This window comes from Martes martes (assembly GCF_963455335.1).
Source record: "Martes martes genome assembly, chromosome: 9".
NCBI classification, from domain to species: domain Eukaryota; kingdom Metazoa; phylum Chordata; class Mammalia; order Carnivora; family Mustelidae; genus Martes; species Martes martes.
Genome location: NC_137896.1, coordinates 137,163,295 through 137,186,877, shown reverse-complemented (window position 1 = coordinate 137,186,877; position 23,583 = coordinate 137,163,295). Strand labels below are relative to the sequence as shown.

General features: G+C 47.6%; 1 protein-coding gene across 1 annotated transcript; it reads left to right on the top strand.

Moving 5' to 3' along the window:
• The first annotated feature begins 572 nt into the window (after positions 1–572).
• ALLC (allantoicase) lies at positions 573–22,805 on the top strand. The gene is made up of 12 exons (XM_080814005.1): positions 573–661; positions 1,227–1,321; positions 2,886–2,936; positions 4,626–4,713; positions 5,865–5,990; positions 7,162–7,241; positions 8,248–8,380; positions 12,039–12,194; positions 12,572–12,645; positions 13,973–14,081; positions 21,657–21,781; positions 22,456–22,805. Exons 2-12 carry the CDS (start codon positions 1,232–1,234, stop codon positions 22,660–22,662), a joined length of 1,239 nt encoding a protein of 412 aa, XP_080670131.1. The 5' UTR covers positions 573–661; positions 1,227–1,231; the 3' UTR covers positions 22,663–22,805.
• Positions 22,806–23,583: the final 778 nt, after the last annotated feature.

The following is a 23,583-nucleotide window of genomic DNA, read 5'->3' as shown; positions in this document are numbered from 1 at the left end:
GTCCAGGGGAGGCGGAGAGACGAGGGACGGGCAAGAGCCCCGTGGGAGGCCCCGCTGGCCAGGGGACGGTCACACATCCCGGAGACAGTCGGAGTTGGCAGGTGGAAATCCAGGGAGGCGATAAGCATTTGGGGACAGTCGGCATCGGAGTGACGTTAGAAGCCAGGAGACGGTGCGAGGCTACCGGGGTAAGTGGGGGGTGGACTCGGCAGAGCCAGGGGCCCCCGGCGCGAAGAGCTCAGGGAGGACCGAGAGGGCAATGGCACGGAGCCGCCTGCTCTTCCCTAGTTGTAAGAACTAATCACCGCAGCCATCGCTCCGGCTCCCATTCCCAAGAGCAGCCCATGGGGTGTGCTTGTTACAAAAAGTGTCCACAGTGTCATGAGGAGAGCTGTCATCTTATGAATCATCATAGTCCTGTGATTTCGGGGGAGAGTTGACTTCTCGTGTCCGTCGACTATTCCTGTTTCTTCCGTTGTGAACGTTTCTTACTGAGACACCAGTTTTTGTGTGACTTTCTCTTTTCAGCATATGCAGGGTGGAAAAACAGTAGGAACAAGGGGACACCCATTGGCGTAGGAGGGGGCGACTGCCAGGCCAGCCCTGACTCCCCCGTCCACACCTCTGCCCTTCTCCAAATCTCTGCTTTCTCAATTTCAAAGTAAGTGTGTGGGGTGGGGGTTGGATTGAGTAATGTCAGCCCCACTCACGATGTGACAAAGGGCCCTGCATCCCCTTGGGTGGAGTGACCTCTGTGCCTTAGTCTCGGAAGGTTCCAGAACACCGCTCTGTATGGGTGTCTGGGGGTGTCTGTTTCCCCTGCAGGCAGGGCATGCATTCGCCTCTGCACCCCATTTCTATCCAGGGCCTGCCTCCTAATTGCTCCAATAAATGTTTTTTGAATGGATCTAACTAAACACTTTGAAAGCAAATTATTCCTTTCTAAGTTAAAATATTTTCCCCTTTAAAATATAAAATAAAATTGCAATTTGAGGCAGTAGGGTATTTTGTTTTCACGTGCTTCAGAGGGAAAGCAGACTCTAATTCCCTCCCGGGTCGCTGTGTTTGTGCAAAGTCACTTGTAGGGCCCCTTGGTGGGCGGGCACCCGCCCCATCCAGTTGACAGTCACGGTGTCGGGCCGGTAACGCGGGGGAGGGCCTCACTGGCTCACACGCGTCCTGCCGCCTCTCACCCTGGCTGACCGAGCCTCCTTTCTCGTTGCCAGGAGGCATGGCTGACTCTCCCAGGGAGGGAAACATGGCCAAGGGTCCAGACTTCACCCAGCTTGCTGACATGGCGTCTGAGTCTGTAGGAGGAAAGGTAAGTGGCGGGGGGGGGTCTCGTGGACGAACGAGTGGTCCGTGGACCAACTCCCCCTCTGCAGAGAACCTGCTTAGAACGGCAAGAATCAGGTTCAAAAATGCCAAATAATCTTTTAAAAATGGGTGACAATTCTAGCAAAGGCAGCATTGTTGTAAGCTTAGAACAAAAAGACATTTTGCATCTGTACGAAGGGTTCTCTGTCCTGTGTGTTTCCTCAGTGTTGATCGGTGGTCCCCGCCCGTGAGCGCAGGCATAACCTGCAACCCTTGTTAGCGCCACGCAAGGGGCCGGGGCACCGAGTACCAGCGAGGCGCGGGGCCATGGGCGGTGCGGACGGGAGGGGCCCGCCCTCAAGTGAAGTAAGTCAAGCAGAGAGTCCGTTATCGTGTGGTTTCGCTTACTCGTGGAGCACAAGGAGTAACACGGAGGACACTGGGGGATGGAGAGAAGGGAGTTGGGGGAAACCGGAGGGGGAGACGAACCACGAGAGACTGTGGACTCTGAGGAACGAGCTGAGGGTTTTGGAGGGGGGCGGATGGGAGGGCCTGGTGGGGGGTATTGTGGAGGGCGCGGATCGCACGGAGCGCTGGGTGTGGTGCATGAACAAGGAATTCTGGAACACTGGAAAGAAATTAAAAAAAAAAAAAAGGAGACAGACGTGGGAGTCAAGGCAAGGGCAGGGCCCGGGGGCACGCCTCTCCGCCGGCCGGGGGCAGCCCGAGGGCGCGGGAAGGGATGGGGAAGCCCGTCCAGGTGAGTGTTGCTCCGCGGAGCCTTCAAGTGGGCGAGGGAGCCGGTGGGGCAAAGGGGCGAGGGGGCCGTTTCCACTGGGACGCCAGGCGGAGGGGGACGCCGGGCAGGGGAAGCACCGCGTGCTCCTTGGTTTCGTGTTTCTGGAAGTCATCAGCTGGTGCCGGGGGGCAGGAGCCTCAGGAGGTCGGAAAGGCCCCATGTGCCCGCTGCCCGGGAACGGGTGCCGACCGAGAGTAGCCGTCCCTGGTGCTGGGTAAGGTAGGGATGACAGCAGCCTGTTTTGCTCAGGTGCAATTATTTTATACCTGTTTATACCTGTTTATACCATTTTATACCTGTTTTCCTGGTGCAATTAGCAGCAATGCCCTCACTCTCCAAAATGTCCCGCTGGGGTTGATAAATGATCGGGCCGACCTTCCGTCAGGACGTCCTTCAGTGAGCCGGCAAAGCACGGGGGTGGGGGGGGGCGTGTGGCGTGTCCTGGGCCACGGCTCTGCCTGTGAGACAGTCACAAAGCCCAGTGTCCCCCGTTCTTGAAAAGGAGAGCTGGTGGGTTTGCTCACCAAGTGTAAGAAGTTAGCGCCTCGGCGCCCGCATCGGGGAGAGTGAAGAGCACCGGCTGGGAGGAAGGACGGAGGGGGCGGGCGACGAGGTCTGGGCGTTTACCAAGCATCCTGGGTTAATTACCTGTTGTTTCTCTCCCCCGGCAGCTGCACATGTCCTTTTACTGTGTCTAATCATGTTCCACTAAGGCATGAAATAAAGTGGTTTTTAATTTATGGTTATTTTATCTTCTTTCTTTGTCTAGATTTTATTCGCAACAGATGACTTCTTTGCTCCTGCGGAAAACCTCATAAAGGTATCCTAAATTGGGATGAAGTGTGGGTACAGAACGATCAGAGCGGTTAGAATCCACCGGAATATTGGGGATTGGAGTCCTGTAACGTGTACCAGGAATGAGCAGTTTGAACCGTAGAAGCCCGGAGAGGCCAGCTCCGGCTCAGGCTAAGACACAGTGGAGACCGACGGCACCTGACACAGTGGTCTGGGACTGCGTCGCTCTGTGGGGAAATTGCCGAGATCCTTGTATATTGTCCTCTGTCGAACACGGAGTTCACAATCTGTGAGCTGTGCTGGCACGCCTCTCGACTGTCTGGAAGATGTTTTACCTAATTACGAAAGTGTAGGACACGCTTAGGAAAAGATGGACAAAAACCCCAGAAAACACTGACAAATAAGGGGAAGCAACGGAGCCTTGGCTAGAATCCCGTGACCTCGTTCTACCAGCCATGGGGGGTGAATTCTTGCGAGTGGGCGGATAAGCACAGGTGTGCACAGAGTTCACGCGCACGCACACCAAGTGTGACAGCAGCCAGAGTCTCGGCCTGTGGCCAGGGTGCTGTCCTCCGCGTGGTCGCTGGCCATGTGATCAGTCTGGTGACAGGGTTACTCTCCCGGGCAGGAGCTAGCCAGGTCTAGAGCACGTTAAGGGCAGGTCGTCTCTATTAAAGTACTCCTCGGAGAAAATGATACTAAAATGAAGAACAGAGATGTTGATTTACCTGTTGTAGGTCACACAGCTAACGCACGCCAAGCTCTTATCGTTTTACCGTGTCCGTCTAGAGGACACTTGGATGCGTGCGTGCATCGACCCTGCTGTCCCACAGATTGGTATTACCTGCATAAATAGGCAGAGATAGGTAGAAAACAGTCATTCCGGTGTTGTCTGGGGCGGGGGGGACCAACCCAAATGCCCACTGCTGGGGACCTGGTTTAAGGGCCCGTGATACGAGCATCCAGATGTGGGTGACCTGTGGCCCTGAGGAGAAGGGGCTGGTGCTCTAGACGCCCACGACGGAGTTCCCGCGTGCCGTACGGACACAGAGCAGTCGACAGGAAGCACCCCACGTGGTGAAGTGTGGCTGTCTGTGAGGCGCTGGGCTCGGCAGGGGACGGGGCGAAGAGCGGGGCCTGTTCTCCTCCACGACACTTGAGTGTGTGTGTGTTTGATACGCGCGTGCGTATCTGCACACAGGCGTGTGTGCTGCGTATGCAAAGTCGTAGAACACACGCGTGTGCGCATCAACACATTCTCCTTCCTGAGAAAAAAATCACGGGCGAAGCTGAAACCCCATCTGGCCCCTTTAATGCCCACCCACGCCTCCCTGTGCGGGATTAGCGCTGCGTGAGGCTGACATCATCTCCGAGTGCATCTCATGTTATAAATACATCCGCCTACAGGAAGGCGTACTGCTGTTTGGTCTTGAATTTGTAGACATGTTCTTATAAAGTACCCGACGTCACGGGACACGTCTCGCAGCAGTGTGCGTGTTCTGCCTGTGCCCAGGGACCGCGGTCTGGTGGCCCCCCCACTGCCCACCACCGGGTCCCTCACCCCACCGGGACCCTTGCCTGTGCCGACACGCATTTAGGTCGCTTCGTTTTTACCTGTGATAATCCCACCTGTCCCTTTGGGGTGGGAGTGCGGGTGCTGGAAGCCCGGCCCTCCCACGGGCGTTAACGGTGGCCTCGTGCGTCTTCGCTTCAGGAGGACCGCCCGAGCTTCAGAGAACACGCGCGCACCGAGTCCGGGAAGTGGCTGGACGGATGGGAGACCAGGAGGAGGAGGACTCCAGGTGACGAGATGTCTCTCTCACTGTGGCGAAGCTTAAACACGGGTCAGAAAGCCAGTGCACATCTCGGGTCAGCTTTGTCCCAGGCCCTTGGAACGCTCTGTCTCTCGGGTGTCCCTTCTGAACGCCAGCTCTGACAATGGAGGAAGGGGTCCCCTGTGCCCCTGCCGGGGGGCGGAGGGCGTGCCCGAGTGTCGCCGAGGCTGCGGGGAGCAGGGCGCGGGCATCTGTGGTGGGCCTTCACCCCCGATCCTCGGGGCAGCTGCTCTTGTCCCCACGAGGCTGCCGTGGAAACGGCCTCACTCCCTCAGCCCCGGTCCTGTCACTCAGGAGAAGAGCTGGGATCGGACACAGGTGCCTCTGCCACTGCACACACCTCCTGTCACCCGAGGACCTACTTTTCTTCAGTGCTGCTTCTCAGGCCCAATCAAAATACTCCTTTTAAAGTTGAAGAAATGCTTGTAAAGGCAAATGGACCCAGCATGAGGCTAATAACCGATTCTTCTGGGTCTGTCTCAAGTGTTACAGAGATGCTGGGTGCTTCTAAGGTGCTCCAGATGTTACCGGATTCCAGTGAGTCTGGGAGTTTAAAGGTGGGTCTGCACGGGACTGTGAGTAACTGGGAATTACCTGGTGACCGGTGCCGTGGAGACTTCTGAGACTTTAGCTGAGTCTAAATTACCTGGTGACCGGTGCATGGAGACTTCTGAGACTTCAGCTGAGTCTAAGCCGGGGACGGGGGCACAGGACGTCCCCAGGTGAGCTGCCGTTTCCAGGAGGCCCAGGTCCACCCTGAACGCCTGGGCAGGGTCTAGTCACACTTGACCTTTCTGGAAGGTGATCTCATCTCTGATTCGCCGTTATAGAAACGGGGTTCAGAGAGGCCACTTTTCACTTTGGAACCAGAACTGGGTCTCCCTGGAGCCACGGCCTATGTATGTCCTGCCGGGCCTGGAACATGGGTTCTTGCGGGGCACGGCGGCCACACCTGGCCACGTTACAGGAGACCTTTCAGTCACAGCGGAGCCTTCCCCTGTGTGCACTTTTCTGTGGTGGGAGGAGGAGCCACTGTTGCTGGTCTTCATCTCGGCTCGAGCCCGCGTTTCATCTGCTGAGTTAAACCTGACGGGGCCGTCCTTGTTTACGTCTCGCAGGTCACGACTGGTGCATCATCAAGCTGGGGATACAAGGGATTATCCGAGGCTTTGACGTGGACATTTCCTACCTCATGGGCGATTATGCTCCTCGGATATCAATTCAAGCAGCCAACTTGGAAGAAGGTGCCCTGGGAACCACCGGCCCCCCGATGGGCACGGGGGGCTGGTGGGGTCGTCCGGGCCAGCCCCCTGCTCTGCACTGCCCACCCACACAGGTCCAGCGACTTGTCCAAGGCCACTTGACTGCCACCGAGCTGTAGAACTTGGATTCCCAATGCAGGGTTCTATGAGTTCTGGTTTTTGGCTCTACCAGAAGTGGGGTTTGTTATTCCCACCCTCTTCCAGCCCCTCGCAGAGGCACCCCCTCCTGGCACCGTGAGGTCTGGGGAGCAGGTTGCAAGGGAAGGTGGCAGGGAGTGGGACACCGGACAGTGTGGAGCCGGGTCTGGGCCCGCTGTGGACGGGGGCGTGGTGGGGGAGGACGAGCTTCCTTTTGGCTCTCCCGGTGTGGGTCATGATGCCGGAGCCACGGGGTTTTCAGAGAGGGTCCCCGCCGCCGTGTGGGGTGCCAGACCGCATGCATCGGACAGGCTCTGTAAGTTGGCCTGGGTTTGTAGACCTTCAATTGGCACAGTCTGAAGCTGGTCCTTTTAGAAACGGGCACCATTATGTGTGTGTCTGTACCTGTATTTAGGGAAGATTAAATCATGTCTGCTGGCAAATTGACGCTGAGAGCCCAGCGTCCACAGCCCTGTACGAGGCTCTGTGAAAGGACGGGCCGTGCTCCCGAGGACAGTGGGGGAACCTGAGAAGTCGGGGGATGAGGGAGACACGGTACTCTGGAGGCAGGAAATGACTGAGGACAGACAGTGAGGTGCCTTCCCCAAGCCCAGCAATTGTCCGAGATACCACCCGATGTCAACTCCAAGATGCCATGGGGGGAGTCCTGCTTCGGGAACTGACCTGGCGATGCTCCAGAACCTCCACTGATCCAACCTCTAAACCCTCTAGTCATGGTACGTTTGTTGCCATTGGACTCGGAAATGGTACGTACTGCTTTGACAAGCAAGGGTCCTACCAGGCGTCTTGCAGGAGTTTTTGAAGTTACTTAGTGTTTTAAATAGCGAGGAACTTGAACTTGTGTCTGTTACTGTGGTCATCTGATGCTCTGACTTGAGAAGTGTCATCTTCGGGGTTATTTGGCAAAGCGAAATGAACATACAGGCCACTAGGGGAGTGTATTTTCTTTGATTCCGAGCACGAACCCTAACCCTACCGGTCAATCTACCTTCAGATAAACAACCAGAAATCCCACAGAGAGGCGCCAGGACGGGAGCCGAGGCCACGCCGGAGGAGTTTGAGGCTGTTGCCAAGGTGCGCCTGCATGCGGCGGGTGGGGGGATGGGCTCCGCTCGCCTGGCCATGGCATTCAGCCTGGTACACCTGCCCTCATTTACTGGCCCAGCGGGACTTTGCAGGTGCTTCTCGAGGGGTTCGTGCTACCCCTGCACAAGGGAAAGCCGTGGCCCGGGCGAGGTCTGCAGTAGTGGGTCTCAGGGCGCTCTGCTTCCCCGGGCTCGTCTGCCGGTGGCTGTCCTGATGAGATAAATACAGAAATCCAGAGTAATAGCTTACATATTAAAAAAAAATTTATTTATTTATTTGACAGAGAGACACAGCGAGAGAGGGAACACAAGCAGGGAGAGTGGGAGTGGGAGAAGCAGACATCCCCCTGGGCAGGGAGCCCTACGGAGGCTCGATCCCAGGACCCCGGGATCATGACCCGAGCTGAAGGCAGAGGCTCATCGGACCGAGCCAGCCGGGCGCCCCGCTTACGTACTACTTACGTAGACTTTATGCCTGACGAATCCGATAGACCAACAACTTGGGCTTGTGTTCTGGTACATTCTTGTTTTTTAGTTTGTCTAGTAATTTATACGGTGTTTTACAAGAGTGTTGATCACAACAGACTGGAAAATAAATAACAGCAGCCATTTGAGGAGCCAGAAGGAAGGGTCGCGACGTTCAGGTCAACTGGTCAACCGGACCGCCCGGTTTTTACCGAACGCTCGCGTCACTCTTCCGGTTCCTTCCAAGAATCCCCGGAGGGGGTCTCAGACTTTGTCCTTCGTTCCCGAACTCCCTGCTCGCACTCCTGCCGCCCTCACGCAGCGGCTATTTTAATCAGGATGAAAACCCCCCAGGCCTTTATTCTGCTTATTAAACCTGGGACTTAATCTTTATTAGTATTTTTATCAAAGCGTTTCATAAGGCATCCGTCATCCATGTTTATTCCAAAGTATTTCCACCTGTAGGCCTCCTGTGAGCACTACGATGAGTTCCCAGGAGCCACTGCTAACACCTTCACATTTATTGCTAGCTGAAGTCCGATGACTGGCATTCCCTGGTCCCCATGACAGAGCTCGAGCCAGCAAAGCCTGCTTTCAGCCACAACTACTTTCCCGTCAATTCCCAGCAGAGATGGAGTCACGTAAGGCTCAACATTTTCCCGGGTAAATATGACGCGCACCCATCTGCCGCGCACCCATCTGCCGTCCCGGTTCTTCTGTACTTAATGTGGGCGTGTTTCAGAGGGAAGTCACTCATCACTCAGACATTTCTGTGCTCTAGGAAACTCTCGTTCCAACCCAACCATCCATCGGTAGTTCCTGAAAAGGCATCGCATCAGGATGCGATGGAACTGAGCTGTATCAGGTTGAATATCTCCTAACGATTTCTGTTTCGCTGGGCACACGAGCAGATCAAGTAGTGTGTGCAGATGACCGTCCTTGGCTTTTATTTAACAGCTCTATTGTAATGTAATTCACTTACTTGAAGTGCACAGTTCAGTGGTTTATAATACACGTCGGTATATGGCGTGAAGTCCACGGAAATGTACAACCAAGTACAACCATCACTACAGTCAGTTTTAGAAGGTTTTCTCGCCTCAGAAGGGAGTCCGATACCCTTACTATCAACCCTCACCTCCTTCAGCCCTCAGCAACCATGAACTACTTTGTCTTGACGGGCTTGACCATCTCGACATGTCATGTAAATGGTCTTTTGTGACTTGCGTCTTTCACCAGCGTGTTTTCCGGGCTCATCCATGTTGTAGCATTCTTAGGAGCATTTTTGTCATTTTCATGGCAGAATAATATTCCATGGCACAGAGAAACCACATTGTTTATCCAGTTCATCACTTGATGGGCATCTGGGGCTTCCACCTGTTGGAAACCCATTACCTATGGGTAATGCTGCTGTAAATATTCCTGTACAAGTTTTTCATTTGGGCATATATGTAGGATTGGAATTGTTGGGTCATACAGTAACTGTGTTTTAAATTGGTGGGAGGAACTATCAGACTGTTTTCTAAAGCGACCGCATTATATTATATTCTCACCAGCAGTGTGGAGGATTACAATTTCTCCACATCCTTGCTAACACTCGCCGTTATCTGACTTTTTGGTTGTAGCCATCCTAGAGGATGGGAAGTGGTAGCTCACTGTGGTTTTAACTTGCATTTCTCTAATGACTAATGATGGTGAGCATGTTTTCAGTTCCTTACTTTGGCCATTTGGAAATGTTTATATATGCATGTGCACATGTACACCTGTATTTATAAACATGTTTTTTTGGAAAAGTGTCTTTTGTCCATTCTTAAGTTGTTTTTTTATTATTGAATTGTAAGAGTTCTTTACATATCCTGATACATATCCTTTACCAGATATATGATTTGCAAATATTTTCTCCTGGCGTCCAAGTGTAAAGGGGAAGGAAGCAGTAGGACAACCTGACGGGATACGTAGGGTGACAACAATTTGCTTTAAATGAATCACCCTCAGAGCATGGAGGGATGTGTCTAATATCCTTCATAGTTTTGATTAATGCTGAGGCTAGATATTAACTCTGTAAAGAAGAACCTTATTTTTTAAAATATCACGTCAGCTTTGCACTCAACAGACAAGCATCTTCTAAACCACCAAATTTGATCACCATGTCCAGTGAACCAGAGCAGTGGTGACATAGGCTAGCTTCTGCTAAACTACTCCCTCTAGTATATTTTTAGGGTGTTATGCTACCATAGTCTGGTTTTATTTATTGTAAATGTCAAGACTCTTCTACTGAAATTTTTTCAGATCCCTCAGTTTCATCAAATTTTTCATGTAAAAATTTATAGGGCTTTGTTTCAGTAGAATACTCTGATTAATGTGAAAAAGCTCTATATATGAAGCTTGCTCCCATCATCCAGGAAGTACTGGTCTAACAAATAAAAAACATTCACTTTATTAGTATCAGATAATGTGAGTTGATGTCAGCAGGTAGCCTAATCTTTTTTTTTTTTTTCATGTGACATCATTTCCACAGTGCATTTTATTTTTCTTCATAGCACTTAACATCACATTACATAATTTGAGAATGTACATTAGTGGACTTATTTATTTCTCTCTCACACACTAGAATGAAACTTGGTGAGAACAGGGGCTTTATCTTTTTACCTCAGTATCCTAAGCATCTACAACAGTGTCTGGCACAGATTAAGAGTTCTATGATTAATTACTGAATGAATATAAGAATGTATCTTCTTCTTCCTTTGTTACCAGGCCCTGCAGTATTCTAAGAGCCAATTACCATATTTCCATTAAGTCTCACAGGGATACTGAAATGGCCTAACCCATCTTTCTTGCTCAGGCTTTCCCACCTCAAGCTTACTTTCCATGTAAATCTGAGGGTTATTTCTGAAGAAGAGATTTGATCATAGTATTTCTCTGCTTCAGAACCTTAGTGGTTCCCTTTCTGCCAATAAAATAACATCCCAAACTCACCATGGAATTCAGAGCCTTCACGACATGATCTGAATCTCCCTTTCCTGCCCCTATTCCCCTCCAGCTATCCCCCTCCCAACCCACAAATCTTGCTTCCAACGTACATTGACCCCACTCTTGTTTTCTACATCACTAAATCCAGGCTGTTTGATAGAATTTGCACCTTACCTTCTTGGATGAAAAAACTCCTGCCCATGTTCAAGATCCAGCATTTATATCACCTCTCCACTGAAAACCCGCCCAACACATTTACTCTGGATCTCCTCAGAATTTTGAACCCAGTTAAATAAATTGTTTTATTATAATTGTTTCCTTATGTGTCTGTCCAATGTTCTTTTTTTTTATCTCATAAATCTATTTTATTTTTTTTTTATTTATTTTCAGCGTAACAGTATTCATTGTTTTTTCACCACACCCAGTGCTCCATGCAATCCATGCCCTCCCTAATACCCACCACCTGGTTCCCCCACCCTCGCACCCCGCCCCTTCAAAACCCTCAGGTTGTTTTTCAGAGTCCATAGTCTCTCATGGTTCACCTCCCCTTCCAATTTCCCTCAACTCCCTTCTCCTCTCCATCTACCCTTGTCCTCTATATTATTTGTTATAGCAGGTAGCCTAATCTTGGCTGCTGTGGCTCTCAGAAGCGATTGGGTTTCGCGACTATTATTTTTTCTATTCTCAATCGTATTGCTAAGCAATGTGTTGTTATAAAAATAAAAATATAACGCTCATATTAGTCTGTGTAGGATTTAGTAATGCTCATTTGTGGCATCAAACATTATATCTATGGTGAATTTCCCAATTGATTGTCTTTTGACCTTCTCGGAATTATTAATCCAATTTAAAAAAGTGTGAGCACCTACTATGTGCCAGGACCAGTTCTAAATAGAGATGATAGAGAAGAGATCAAGATAGATCATTATTCTGGCTTTCAAAGATTTTTATACTCTGGTTCTGAGAGACTAATATCAGCAGGAGCTTGAACAAGTAAAATGACAAGTTAATTTCAGACTGTGACTTGAACTCTGAAGTGAGTATGGGAGAGGTGATACACTGAACCTGGGGAATCAGGCAGAGCCAGGCAGAGCTGGAAAGAGGTAGCTAGAGAGTGAGAGGAAAAGTCTTTCTGAGACCACGGCCCTAAAGGTGAGACCTAAGAAAAGCAGTCTTTTGGAGATCTGGGAAATTTGTTCCAGTACAAAGGAATGGTAGGTGCAAAGGCCCTGGGGCAGTAGGGTTGGTATATTTGAGAAACAGAGCAGGCAGGCTGTGGAGGGCTATGTTGTTTACAACCTACAAGCAGCCATCTTTTCAAGTAGGAAGTAACTCTGGCCTCTTGCCTTTTCAGATGGTGGAATTGCACGTCTTAGAGTGTACGGTACTGGACACAAAGACTGGGCTGCAACTGATCCCAAAGAACCATTTGACCTGGTGGCCATCGCTCATGGGGGTGCCTGTGTAGGATTCAGCAATGCACACTTTGGGCATCCAAACAATATGATAGGTAATATGATGCTCTGTCAGCTGGCCTTTATTTGGGATGTCTGGGCACCAGCACTAAGCACCCCACATAGTATGAATGATTTAAGAGGAAGCACAGGAATGGGTAAGATTAACCATCTAGCCACAGGATTGGATGCCTTTATGATATGAAGTAAATCAATAGCAATTTTCCTTCTTAATTTTGGCTTAAAGGGAAAAGTAAAACTTACAACCCTCTGGCTATATGTGAATTTACCAAAACATTAAGCTGAATGAAAATGGTTCGTGTAGTGATGCTCAGGCCCATGGGGTCTGTGGTTTAATGATGCCAATGCATTCATTCTCACACTTCAGATAAAATCCTGTGACATTCCCGTTAAACTGTGTCATTCTTGGCAGGAGTTGGCAAGCCCAGGTCCATGGCAGACGGCTGGGGGACGGCGAGAAGGCTGGACAGGCCTCCGGTATTAGAAGTAAGAAGTCCAAAACAGCCACAGTGACGTTTTCCAGATCTTGTTTTAACTTACCTCAAGGAAATGCTTATTTCAGAAACCCCTCAGGGTTTCTGAAATAAGAAGTGGTTCTCTGTGTTTTCCGGATTCCCCGCTGTCTCGCATCACATCCTGTCCTGTCACATCACTGTCCAATTTTTTTATTTTTAAAATTTTAAAAAGATTTTATTTATTTATTAGAGAGTGAGCATGAGCAGGGGCTGAGGGAGAGGGAGAAGCAGACTTCCTCCCCCGACGAGGGGCTAAGTCCCAGGACCCTGAGTTCATGACCTGAGCCAAAGGCAGATGCTTAACCCACTGAGCCACCCAGGTGCCCCTATTTATTTATTTTAGAGTGAGAAAGAGAGAGCTAGAGTGAACATGTGGGGAGGGCAGAGGGAGAAGGGGAGAGAGAATCCTTAAGCAGTCTCCCCACTGAGTATGGAGCCTGACTTGGGGCTCAATCTCACAACCCTGAGATCACCACCTAGGCTAAAATCAACAGTTGGATGCTTGACAGACTGAGCCACCCAGGCATCCCCCAACCCCATTTGTTTAATAAAGAAATGAGGATCTACAATTTAATGATAGAAAACCCATTGATTAATTCTTTGGTTGACCTGGAGAAGAAAACAGTAGTTTAATCAAAATTTGGTATCTGTGTGTCCCTGAACGAGATCAGGGATGTGTGGCTGTGGGACAGATCTAGGACCCTAGAGATGGTTCAGCTGTTCATTTTGGCCAGTGACTAATGTGAGATGCGAAAGTCAAAACAAAAGCAAACAAAACACCTTTCTCTGTGTTAATCCCATTGAAAACTTACTTGTGATCCCCCTTTCTTGGGTCAGTTTTCATGTCAATCAACGCTTCCAATGAAAATGAACATAATGCTGTTGTCAGAAACTAAGGTTTGGAGGCAGGTCATATATTGGTATGGATTTGACCAAGAACATAACTTCATTGAAAGGTCGAAACAAATTTATCAGAGGACCTGGGGGCACAGTTAGACACAGACCCTTCTCCATGAGTTTACAATTGACATAGAAAATCATGTATGAAATTTATAAAAACTTAACCAATTGCCCATTAAACTCCTGAGTCCACATGAAGCATTTAAGGAATAATAGGCAAAGGGGCAATTAACACAGAAAGTAATTTACGTATCAGGGCCTAGGAAACACTCTTTCATAGTAAGAGATAACAGAAATATCCTAAGTACATGTCAACATTTTTCACTTGCTGGTTTCCAGAATTAGTTTCCCAAATGGCATCAAGCTGGTCTCTCTCTCTCCTTCCTTTTGGATTCCAGAATGATGAGAACGGCATTCTCCTTGTTCCGGGCTGTGAATGGGCAGTTTTCCGACTGGCACACCCTGGAGTAATAACGCAAATAGAAATTGATACAACACATTTTAAAGGTAAGTGTGATGCTGTCAGGGAAGACATACGACCCGGTGCTGGTTGTAGAGATAACGTGGTCCTGTGGGAGTGGAGCTCAGGACAGCTACTTGGACTCAGCTTTTACCCTCATTCAATGTGTGGTTTTGAGCAACTTTCTCTGACTCTTGGTGCCCTATTTTTCGTCTTTATAAAATGTCAGAGTTGAACTGGATGACCCCCAAAGTCGGACGAGATTCTGTGAAGACCCTTTATTACTGGGGCCTGGATCTCACTTGGAAAGACTGTGAAATAGCCTTGGTGAGGACATGACAAAAACTGGACGGCATCTTCTTATTTTGGGGGAAGGGGTACAAAGCATATTGGTTGGGGTGACCATATCCGCTCCAGACTGTACTTTTAAGACAAGGGGCTACACATCTTCAAAACCGTGCCCTTCCATTAAAAAAAAAAAAATTGCTCAAGCACCCCTGATATTCAAAACCTACTTTCTTATGAAAGTATATATGTGTCATTATATCGGCAAAGTTCAAGAGCAGATATTAAACTTTTATAACTGTTGGGTGAAATTTTCATACATATTGGATTGGGGGTGTTGTGATTGTTTAGTTGTCAGTAAATGGTGGCAGTTTATCCTCGTATTTTGGATGCCTTAATGTTTAAATGTCTTGGGAATCATTGTGACTTCACTCAGTTACCACACCAAGACACACACACACACACACACACACACACACACATAAATATTCTTTTTTCTTTTTTATTAACATATAACGTGTTTTTCGTTTTAGGGGTACAGGTCTGTGAATCGTCAGGCTTACACAGTTCACAGCACTCACCATAGCACATACCCTCCCCAATGTCCATGATGCAGCCACCCCATTCCTGCCCCCCACCAGCAACCCTCAGTTTGTTTCCTGAGATTAAGAGTCTATTATGGTTTGTCTCCCTCTCTCATTTCACCTTGTTTCATTTTCCCCTCTCTACCTCCATGATCTTCTGTCTTGTTTCTGAAATTCTCCATATCAGTGAGACCATATGATAACTGTCTTTCTCTGATTGACATATTTCGTTTAGCATAATACTCTCTGGTTCCATCCATGTTGTTGCAAATGGCAAGATTTCATTTTTGATGGCTGCATAGTATTCCATTGTGTGTGTGTGTGTGTGTGTGTGTGTGTGTGTGTGTGTGTGTGTGTATCTCACAACTTCTTTATCCATTCATCCATTGATGGACATCTAGGCTCTTTCCATAGTTTGGCTATTATGGGTATTGCTGCTGTAAACATTTTGGTGCACATGCCCCTTTGTATCACTACATTTGTATCCTTAGGGTAAATACCCAGTAGTGCAATTGCTGACTTATAGGGTAGCTCTATTTTTGACTTTTTGTGGAACCTCCATATTCTTTTCCAGAGTGGCTGCACCAGCTTGCGTTCCCATCAACAGTGTAGGAGGCTCCCCTTTCTCCGCATCCTCGCCAACATCTGTTGTTTCCTGACTTGTTAATTTTAGCCATTCTGACTGGTGTGAGGTGGTATCTCACTGTGATTTTGATTTGTATTTCCCTGATGCCGAGTGATGTGGAGCACTTTTTCATGTGTCTTTTGGCCATTTGGCTATCTCCTTTGCAGAAATTTCTGTTCATGTCTTCTGCCCATTTCTTTTCTTTTTTTTTTTTTTTTAAGATTTATTTATTTGACAGACAAAGATTGCAAGTAGGCAGAGAGGCAGGCAGAGAGAGAGAGGTGGGGGAAGCAGGCTCCCTGCTGAGCAGAGAGCCTGATACAGGGCTCGATCCCAGGACCTTGGGATCATGACCTGAGCTGAAGGCAGAGGCTTAACTCACTGAGCCACCCAGGCACCCCTTCTGCCCATTTCTTGATTGGATTATTTGTTCTTTGGATGCTGAATCTGATAAGCTCTTTATAGATTTTGGATACTAGCCCTTTATCTGATATGTCATTTGCAAATATCTTCTCCCATTCTTCCAGTTGTCTTTTGGTTTTGTTGATCGTTTCCTTTGTTGTGCAAAAGCTTTTGATCTTGATGAAGTCCCAATGGTTCATTTTTGCCCTTGCTTCCCTTGCCTTTGGCGATGTTCCTAGGAAGACGTTGCTGTGGCTGAGGTCGAAGAGGTTGCTGCTTGTGTTCTTCTCAAGGATTTTGACAGATTCCTTTCTCACATTGAGGTCCTTCAACCATTTTGAGTCTATTTTTATGTGTGGTGTAAAGAAATGGTCCAGTTTCATTATTCTGCCTGTGGCTGTCCAATTTTCCCAACACCATTCAATGAAGAGACTTTCTTTTTTCCATTGGACATTTTTTCCTGCTTTGTCAAGGATTAGTTGAACCTAGAGTTGAGGGTCCATTTCTGGACTCTCTATTCTGTTCCTTTGATCTATGTGTCTGTTTTTGTGCCAGTACCATGCTGTCTTGATGATTACAGCTTCGTAATAGAGCTGAAGTCTGGAACTGTGATGCCATCCACCAAATTTGGTTTTCTTTTTAAACATTCTTCTGGACATGGGGAGATGGAGAGGAGAAATGAGTTGGGGGAAATTGGAGGGGGAAATGAATTATGAGGGACTGTGGACTCTGAGAAACAAACTGAGCGTTTTGGAGGAGAGAGGGTGGGAGGTTGGGTGAGCCTGCTGGTGGGTATTATGGAGGGCATGTATTGCATGGAGCACTGGGTGTGATTCATAAACAATGAATTTTGGAACTCTGAAAAGAAATTTAAAAAATAAAAATAAAAAAAGAAGAAAACATTCTTCTGGCTTTTTGGGGTCTTTTCTGTTTCCATATAAATTTTAGGATTATTTGTTCCATTTCTTTGAAAAAAGTTGATGGTATTTTGATAGGGATTGCATAAAATGTGTAGATTGCTTTAGGTAGCATGACATTTTAACAATGTTTCTTCTTCCAATCCATAAGGATGGAATGCTTTTCCATTTCTTTGCATCTTGATTTCTTTCATGAGTACTTATAGTTTTCTGAGTATAGATTCTTTGCCTCTTTGGTTAGGTTTATTCCTAGTTATCTTATGGTTTTGGGTGCAACTGTAAATGGGATGGACTCCTTAATTTCTCTTTCTTCTGTCTTGCTGTTGGTGTATAGAAATGCAACTGATTTCTGTGCATTGATTCTATATCCTGACACTTTACTGAACTCCTATGTGAGTTCTAGCAGTTTTGGAGTGGAATCTTTTGTGTTTTCCACATAAAGTATCATAGCTGCAAAGGGTGAGAGTTTGATGACTTCTTTGCCATGCCTTTAATTTCTTTTTGTTGTCTGAATTCTGTGGCTAGGACTTCTAGTACTATGTTGAATAGCAGTGGTGATAGTGGACAGTCCTGCCATGTTCCTGACCTTAGGGGAAAATCTCTCAGTTTTTCCCCATTGAGAATGATATTTGCTGTGGGTTTTTTTCATAGATGGTTTTGATGATATTGAGGTATGTATGCTCTGTCCCTACACTGTGAAGAATTTTGATCAAGAAAGGATACTGTATTTTGTCAAATGCTTTTTCAACATCTGTTGAGGTATCCTATGGTTCTTGTTCTTTGTTTTATTAGTGTATTGTATCACATTGATTGATTTGCTGATATTGAACCAAACTTGCAGCCCAGGAGTAAATCCCACTTAGTCCTGGTGAATAGCCCTTTTAATGTACTGTTGGATCCTATTGGGTAGAATTTTGGTGAGAATTTTTGCATCCACGTTCATCAGGGATATCGGTCTGTAATTCTCCTTTTTGATGGGGTCTTTGTCTGGTTTTGGGATCAAGGTGATGCTGGTCATATAAAATGAGTTTGGAAGTTTTCCTTCCACTTCTATTTTTTGGAACAGTTTCAGGAGAATAGGTATTAATTCTTCTTTAAATGTTTGGTAGAATTCCCCTGGGAAGTCATCTGGCCCTGGGCTCTTGTTTGTTGGGAGACTTTTGGTGACTGCTTCAATCTCCTTACTGGTTATGGGTCTGTTCAGGTTCTCTATTTCTTCCTGGTTCAGTTTTGGTAGTTTATACATCTCTAGGAATGCACCCATTTCTTCCAGATTGTTAAATTTGCTGATATATAGTTGCTCATAATGTGTTCTTATAATGGCTTGTATTTCTTTGGTGATGGTTGTGATCTCTCCCCTTTCATTCATGATTTTATTAATTTGGGTCCTTTCTCTCTTCTTTTTGAGAAGTCTGGTCAGGGGTTTATCAATCTTATTAATTCTTTCAAAGAACCAGCTCCTAGTTTTGTTGATCTGTTGTACTGTCCTTTTGGTTTGTATTTCATCGATTTTTGCTCTGATCTTTATTATTTCTCATCTCCTGCTGGGTTTAGGCTTTCTTTGCTGTTCTTTCTCCAGCTCCTTTAGGTGTAGGGTTGGTTGTGTATTTGAGACCTTTCTTGTTTCTTGAGAAAGGCTTGTATCACTATATATTTTCCTCTCAAGACCAGCTTTGCTGTGTTCCAAATATTTTGAATAGTTGTGTTTTCATTTTTATTTGTTTCCATGATTTTAAAAAATTCTTCTTTTTAATTTCCTGGTTGACCCATTCATTCTTTAGTTGGATGTTCTTTGGCCTCCAGGTAATTTGAGTTCTTTCCAACTTTCCTCTTGTGATTGAGTTCTAGCTTCAGAGCATTGTGTTCTGAAAATATGCAGGGAATGATCACAGTCTTTTAGTACCAGTTGAGACCTGATTTATGACCCAGGATGTGATCTATTCTGGAGAATGTTCCATGTGCACTAGAGAAGAATGTGTATTCTGTTGCTTTGGAATGCAATGTTCTGAAATCTGTGATGCCCATCTGGTCCAGTGTGTCATTTAAGGCCTTTAGTTCCTTGTTAACCCTTTGCTTAGATGATCTGTCCATTTCAGTGAGGGGGGTGTTAAAATCCCCTACTGTTATTGTATTATTGTTGATGTGTTTCTTTGATTTTGTTATTATTTGGCTTATATAATTCTCTGCTCCCATGTTAGGGGCAAGGATATTTAAAATTTTAGGTCTTCTTGTTGGACAGACTTTTTAAGTATGATATGGAGTACTTCCCCATCTCTTATCATAGTCTTTGGCTTAAAAACTAATTTGTCTGGTATAAGGATTGCCAGCCCAGCTTTCTTTTGATGTCCATTATCATGGTAGATTGTTTTCCACCCCCTCACTTTAAATCTGGAGGTGTCTTTGGGTCTACAATGAGTTTCTTGAAGACAGTATATCATTTTTTTTTTTAATCCATTGTGATACCCCATGAAAGACAATATATATTTAAAGTGGAGCTCTGGGGCACCTGGGTGGCTCAGTGGGTTAAAGCCTCTGCCTTCGGCTCAGGTCATGATCCCGGGGTCCTGGGATAGAGCCCCGCATCGGGCTCTCTGCTCAGCAGGGAGCCTGCTTGCCTTCCTCTCTCTCTGCCTGCCTCTCTGCCTACTTGTGGTCTCTGTCTGTCAAATAAATAAATAAAATCTTAAAAAAAAAATAAAGTGGAGCTCTTCTTCAGTGGTAGTGGACTTAACTGAATTATTTAATTATCATTGTGACCTATTTTTGGAAGACTGTTTAAGATCTGATTGTTGGGTCACTGTTTTCACTTTTCTTTTCTTTCTTTCTTTAGTTTTATTTTTTAATTCAGTTAACCAACATTTGGTACATCACTAATTTTTGATGTAGTCTTCCATGATTCATTAGTTGCATATAACACCCAGTGCTCACCACCACACGTGCCCTCCTTAATAACGATCACCCAGCTACCCCATCCTCCCACCTTCCTCCCTTCTATAAACTTTAGTTTGTTTCCTGGTGTCCAGAGTCTCTCATGGTTTGTCTCTCTGATTCCCCATGCCCCTTCAGTTTTCTCTCCCTTCGCCTGTGGTTCTCCATGCTATTCCTTATGTTCCACACTTGAGTGAAACCATACGATAATTGACTCTCTCTGCTTAACTTCTTTCACTCAGCATAATCCCCTCCAGTTCTATCCATGTTGATACAAAATTAGGTATTCATCCTTTCTGAATGCGGAGTAATATTCCATTGCATATATGGACTACATCTTCTTTATCCATTCATTTGTTGAAGGACATCTCGGCTCCTTTCACAGTTTGGCTACTGTGGACATTGCCACTATGGACACTGGGGTGCAGGTGCCCCTTCTTTTCACTACATCTGTATCTTTGGAGTAAATAACACAGCTGATGAAGAGCTCATTCTGGGTCAGTGGTGATGTCAGCTCTACTCTTTTCTCCTGGTTTGTAGGTGTTTGCATTTCTGGTGGTATCTTTAATCCATGGGTGTCTGCATGAATAGTTTAAAATCACTTATTAATTCTGTGAATGATAGTTTACTTAAAACCAGGTAATAGTAAGTCCACATAACCAGGGTGCCTGGACTGTTCCATCAGGAACTTGCTGCTGTTTACTATCCAGGTTCTGTGCATCACAATTTGACGGCAGCCCTGGGGTGTGGTGGGTATGTCAGGATCCAGCTGTCATCTCAAATACACAAGGCCTAATAAGTACATGTGCATGTGTATACATATTGAAGGAATGCATTCAGAAATAGTGGGTTTAATGTTCTCCTCCTGCATCTGTTGGGTTTCTGTGTGCACCCACGGGTGTGCTCACCCACGCTGGAGATCACTGTTTTAAGAGATGAGCTGCAGGGGGCACGAGAACAATGCATTTTCCTTTTTTCTGTCAGAGTCTTTTTTTTTTTAAGATTTTATTTTTTTATTTGAGAGAGAGAGAGCACAAGCAGAGGATCAGGCAGGCAGAGGGAGAGGGAGAAATAGGCTCCTTGCTGAGCAGGAAGCCTGACATGGGGCTTGGTGCCAGGACTGTGGGATCAAGACCTGACCTGAAGGCAGATTCTTAACCAACTGAGCCACCCAGATGCTCCTTCTGTCAGGTTCTTGATCAGCTAGCCCTCCTCTGCTGATCTTAAAGTCTTAGGGGACCCCCAAAAAGGTTCTCCCCACAAAGAGCATGGCCTTCCAACTCCACTGGGCACAGCCCTGATGAACTGCAGAGAGGAGAGAGACTTGGGACCTCGTGTCTCACCCGGGGAACAGTTAGCACCCCTGGAATACAGCACTTGGGTTGGTGCTGCTCACTGACTGGTTAACTTAGCTCCGTCTTTCTCTGTACCTCATGTGAAGAAATATGATGCCATAAGGAAAGTATCTTCAGCTTCATAAGAGCTTCAGATGAGCCACACATCCCTGTGCACGTACTTAACTGCAATTGCTTCTGTACAGAGAGAACAATTTGTTCTTCCTGATAAAGGCTTATCAGATACCTTTACCTTTCCAAGTAAAATGCTGTACATCCAAACTCCAAAATGCCAGCCAACTCATGTTGGCCTCATGATGTCAGGTTGATTTTGATTCCTCTGAAAAACACACACCTAAATTTCATCAGGCAATCCAACACCATCACTACTGGGTGCATTCCTCCTCCCACATACATCACACCTTTGCTTCTGTTCAGAGAGAACAATTTGTTCTTTGCTGGGTCTTTGATTTGATTAAAAAGTCCAAGACCCTGTAAGCCAAAGTGCTACACAGAATAGAGAGTCACCCTGCATTTGCTCCAACAGGCAATTCTCCCAACAGCTGTAAGGTGGATGGTTGTATCCTGACAACTCAGGAGGAAGAAGATATGATCAAGCAGAAGTGGAAGCTTCCGGGCCATAAGTGGAAACCGCTGCTGCCAGTCACCAAGGTGTGGCACGCACGGGGAGCTGGGCAGGCTGGCCCCGGGCCTGGCCGCATCCCTCGGATGCGCTTTCCAAACCCTCTGATGGGCTTAACAGTAACACAGACGAGCTTCTAAAAACTGTATCTGCATTTATGTCATGAAAACACAGGCTCTATTTTTTTATACTTTTGCATTTCTAACATGTTTTAAATCATGTGCAAGGAATATATACATATTTCCATATATACGTATATGGAAAATGTTTCTGCAGTATATTAACTTTTTAGAAGGGATGAGTAGCGTATTCAAACTTCTAGCCGTGTGTCCTCTGTGGGACAGATGCTGAGACATTCCGGAAGTGTCCACTTCTATCCAGTAGGAAGATAGTCATTTCTGGGTCAGAGTGGGGTGTGAAGGTTGCTCCCACGGAGTTATGGGTGACGACCTCTGGGAGGCCGCTTGCTTTCCTTATCTGTGCGTCTACTTTAATGACTATTAAGAACCACAGACAGCATGGACCTGAGTGTTCATGTCAGTGTTCCCCAGGCTCGGGATGCCAGCCAGCTTTTCTCTGTGGTCAGCCAACTCACTCTCGGTGAGTACCTGTCACCCTTCACGGGTGCTGAGTCCACGGGATGGCTGGCTCCGTGGGCCTCGCCCTGTGTTATCACAAGGGCGCTTCCCGGCTTCTCTTTCAGCTCTCCGCCGACAGCAGGCACTCGTTCGACAGCCTGACCCCGGAGCTCCAGGACGTCATCACACACGCGAGGTTCAGCATCTCCCCGGACGGTGGCGTGGGCCGCCTGCGACTCAAGGGCTTTCCCAGCTCCATCTGCCTGCTGCGGCCCCGCGAGAAGCCCATGATGCGGTTCTCCGTGAAGGCGGGCTTCCGAGCCAACCTCTGACTGCCCGCACGGCCGAGCGCTGGTCGACGCAGCCCTACCCGTCTCCTGAAGTGTCCTTAACACCCCACACTTAAGAGGCTTCTAGCAATGAATCTTGCTAAGATCAGTGGGATTCCTGGTTATTTAATAAAGTGGTCACTCTCACACGCTGGGATCTGTACTTACGGTCGCTGTGAAGCGTGAGTCTGTGAAGGGCAGGTGGTCTCCTAGAGTTTACTTTTCCAAACCACCCTGAGATCTTGATATAGCACACTCGGTGCCTCTTCCGTCTGTAGACGTGGCTACGTATCCATAGCCTATCGCCTTCAACAAAAGTTTAAGCCCATCAAAACCACTGGAAAAATGTATTTCTGGAATCATTCATTGTCTCAGCTCAAGAGGACGGGCCCATCCCCACCCAGAAAAGGAATAACTTCCACCCGTGCCCTTGAATTGTTCTTTCTCCCCCAAATGAAAGTGGATTCAGAGTGTCGGACCCGTGAGGAACTGTGTGCCGGCTATGAGGAGAAATCTGGTTTCTCACAGGCTCTGGATGGTTCCATACAGGTCTTCCTTGACAAGTTTTGATTATGGAGACAGTCCTGATGCGCCCCCCACCCCAGCCCAGCGACCTGTCCTGCGCAGGGGGCCGGCAAGGGCAGAGGGAAGGCTGTGGGGAGTGTGGGGTGGTCCTCAGCGCCCTCCCTTCCCGCCACCTCGGCAGAGAGGTAGACCACAGCGAGCGGCTGTGTCCCTTCCGTTCCCTGAGCTCTGCTCGCCGCACCTGTCTAGGCTCGCGGAGGCCCCCTCCCCCGTCCTGGCTCTCCGTCCCCTCCCCTGTTCAGGCTTTCCGGTGCCCGCCCACCCCTGCGCCGACTCCCTGCCTCCCCTCCCCTGGCGCCCGCCCCGCCCCTCTCTGGGCCGCAGGCCGCAGGCGGTCAC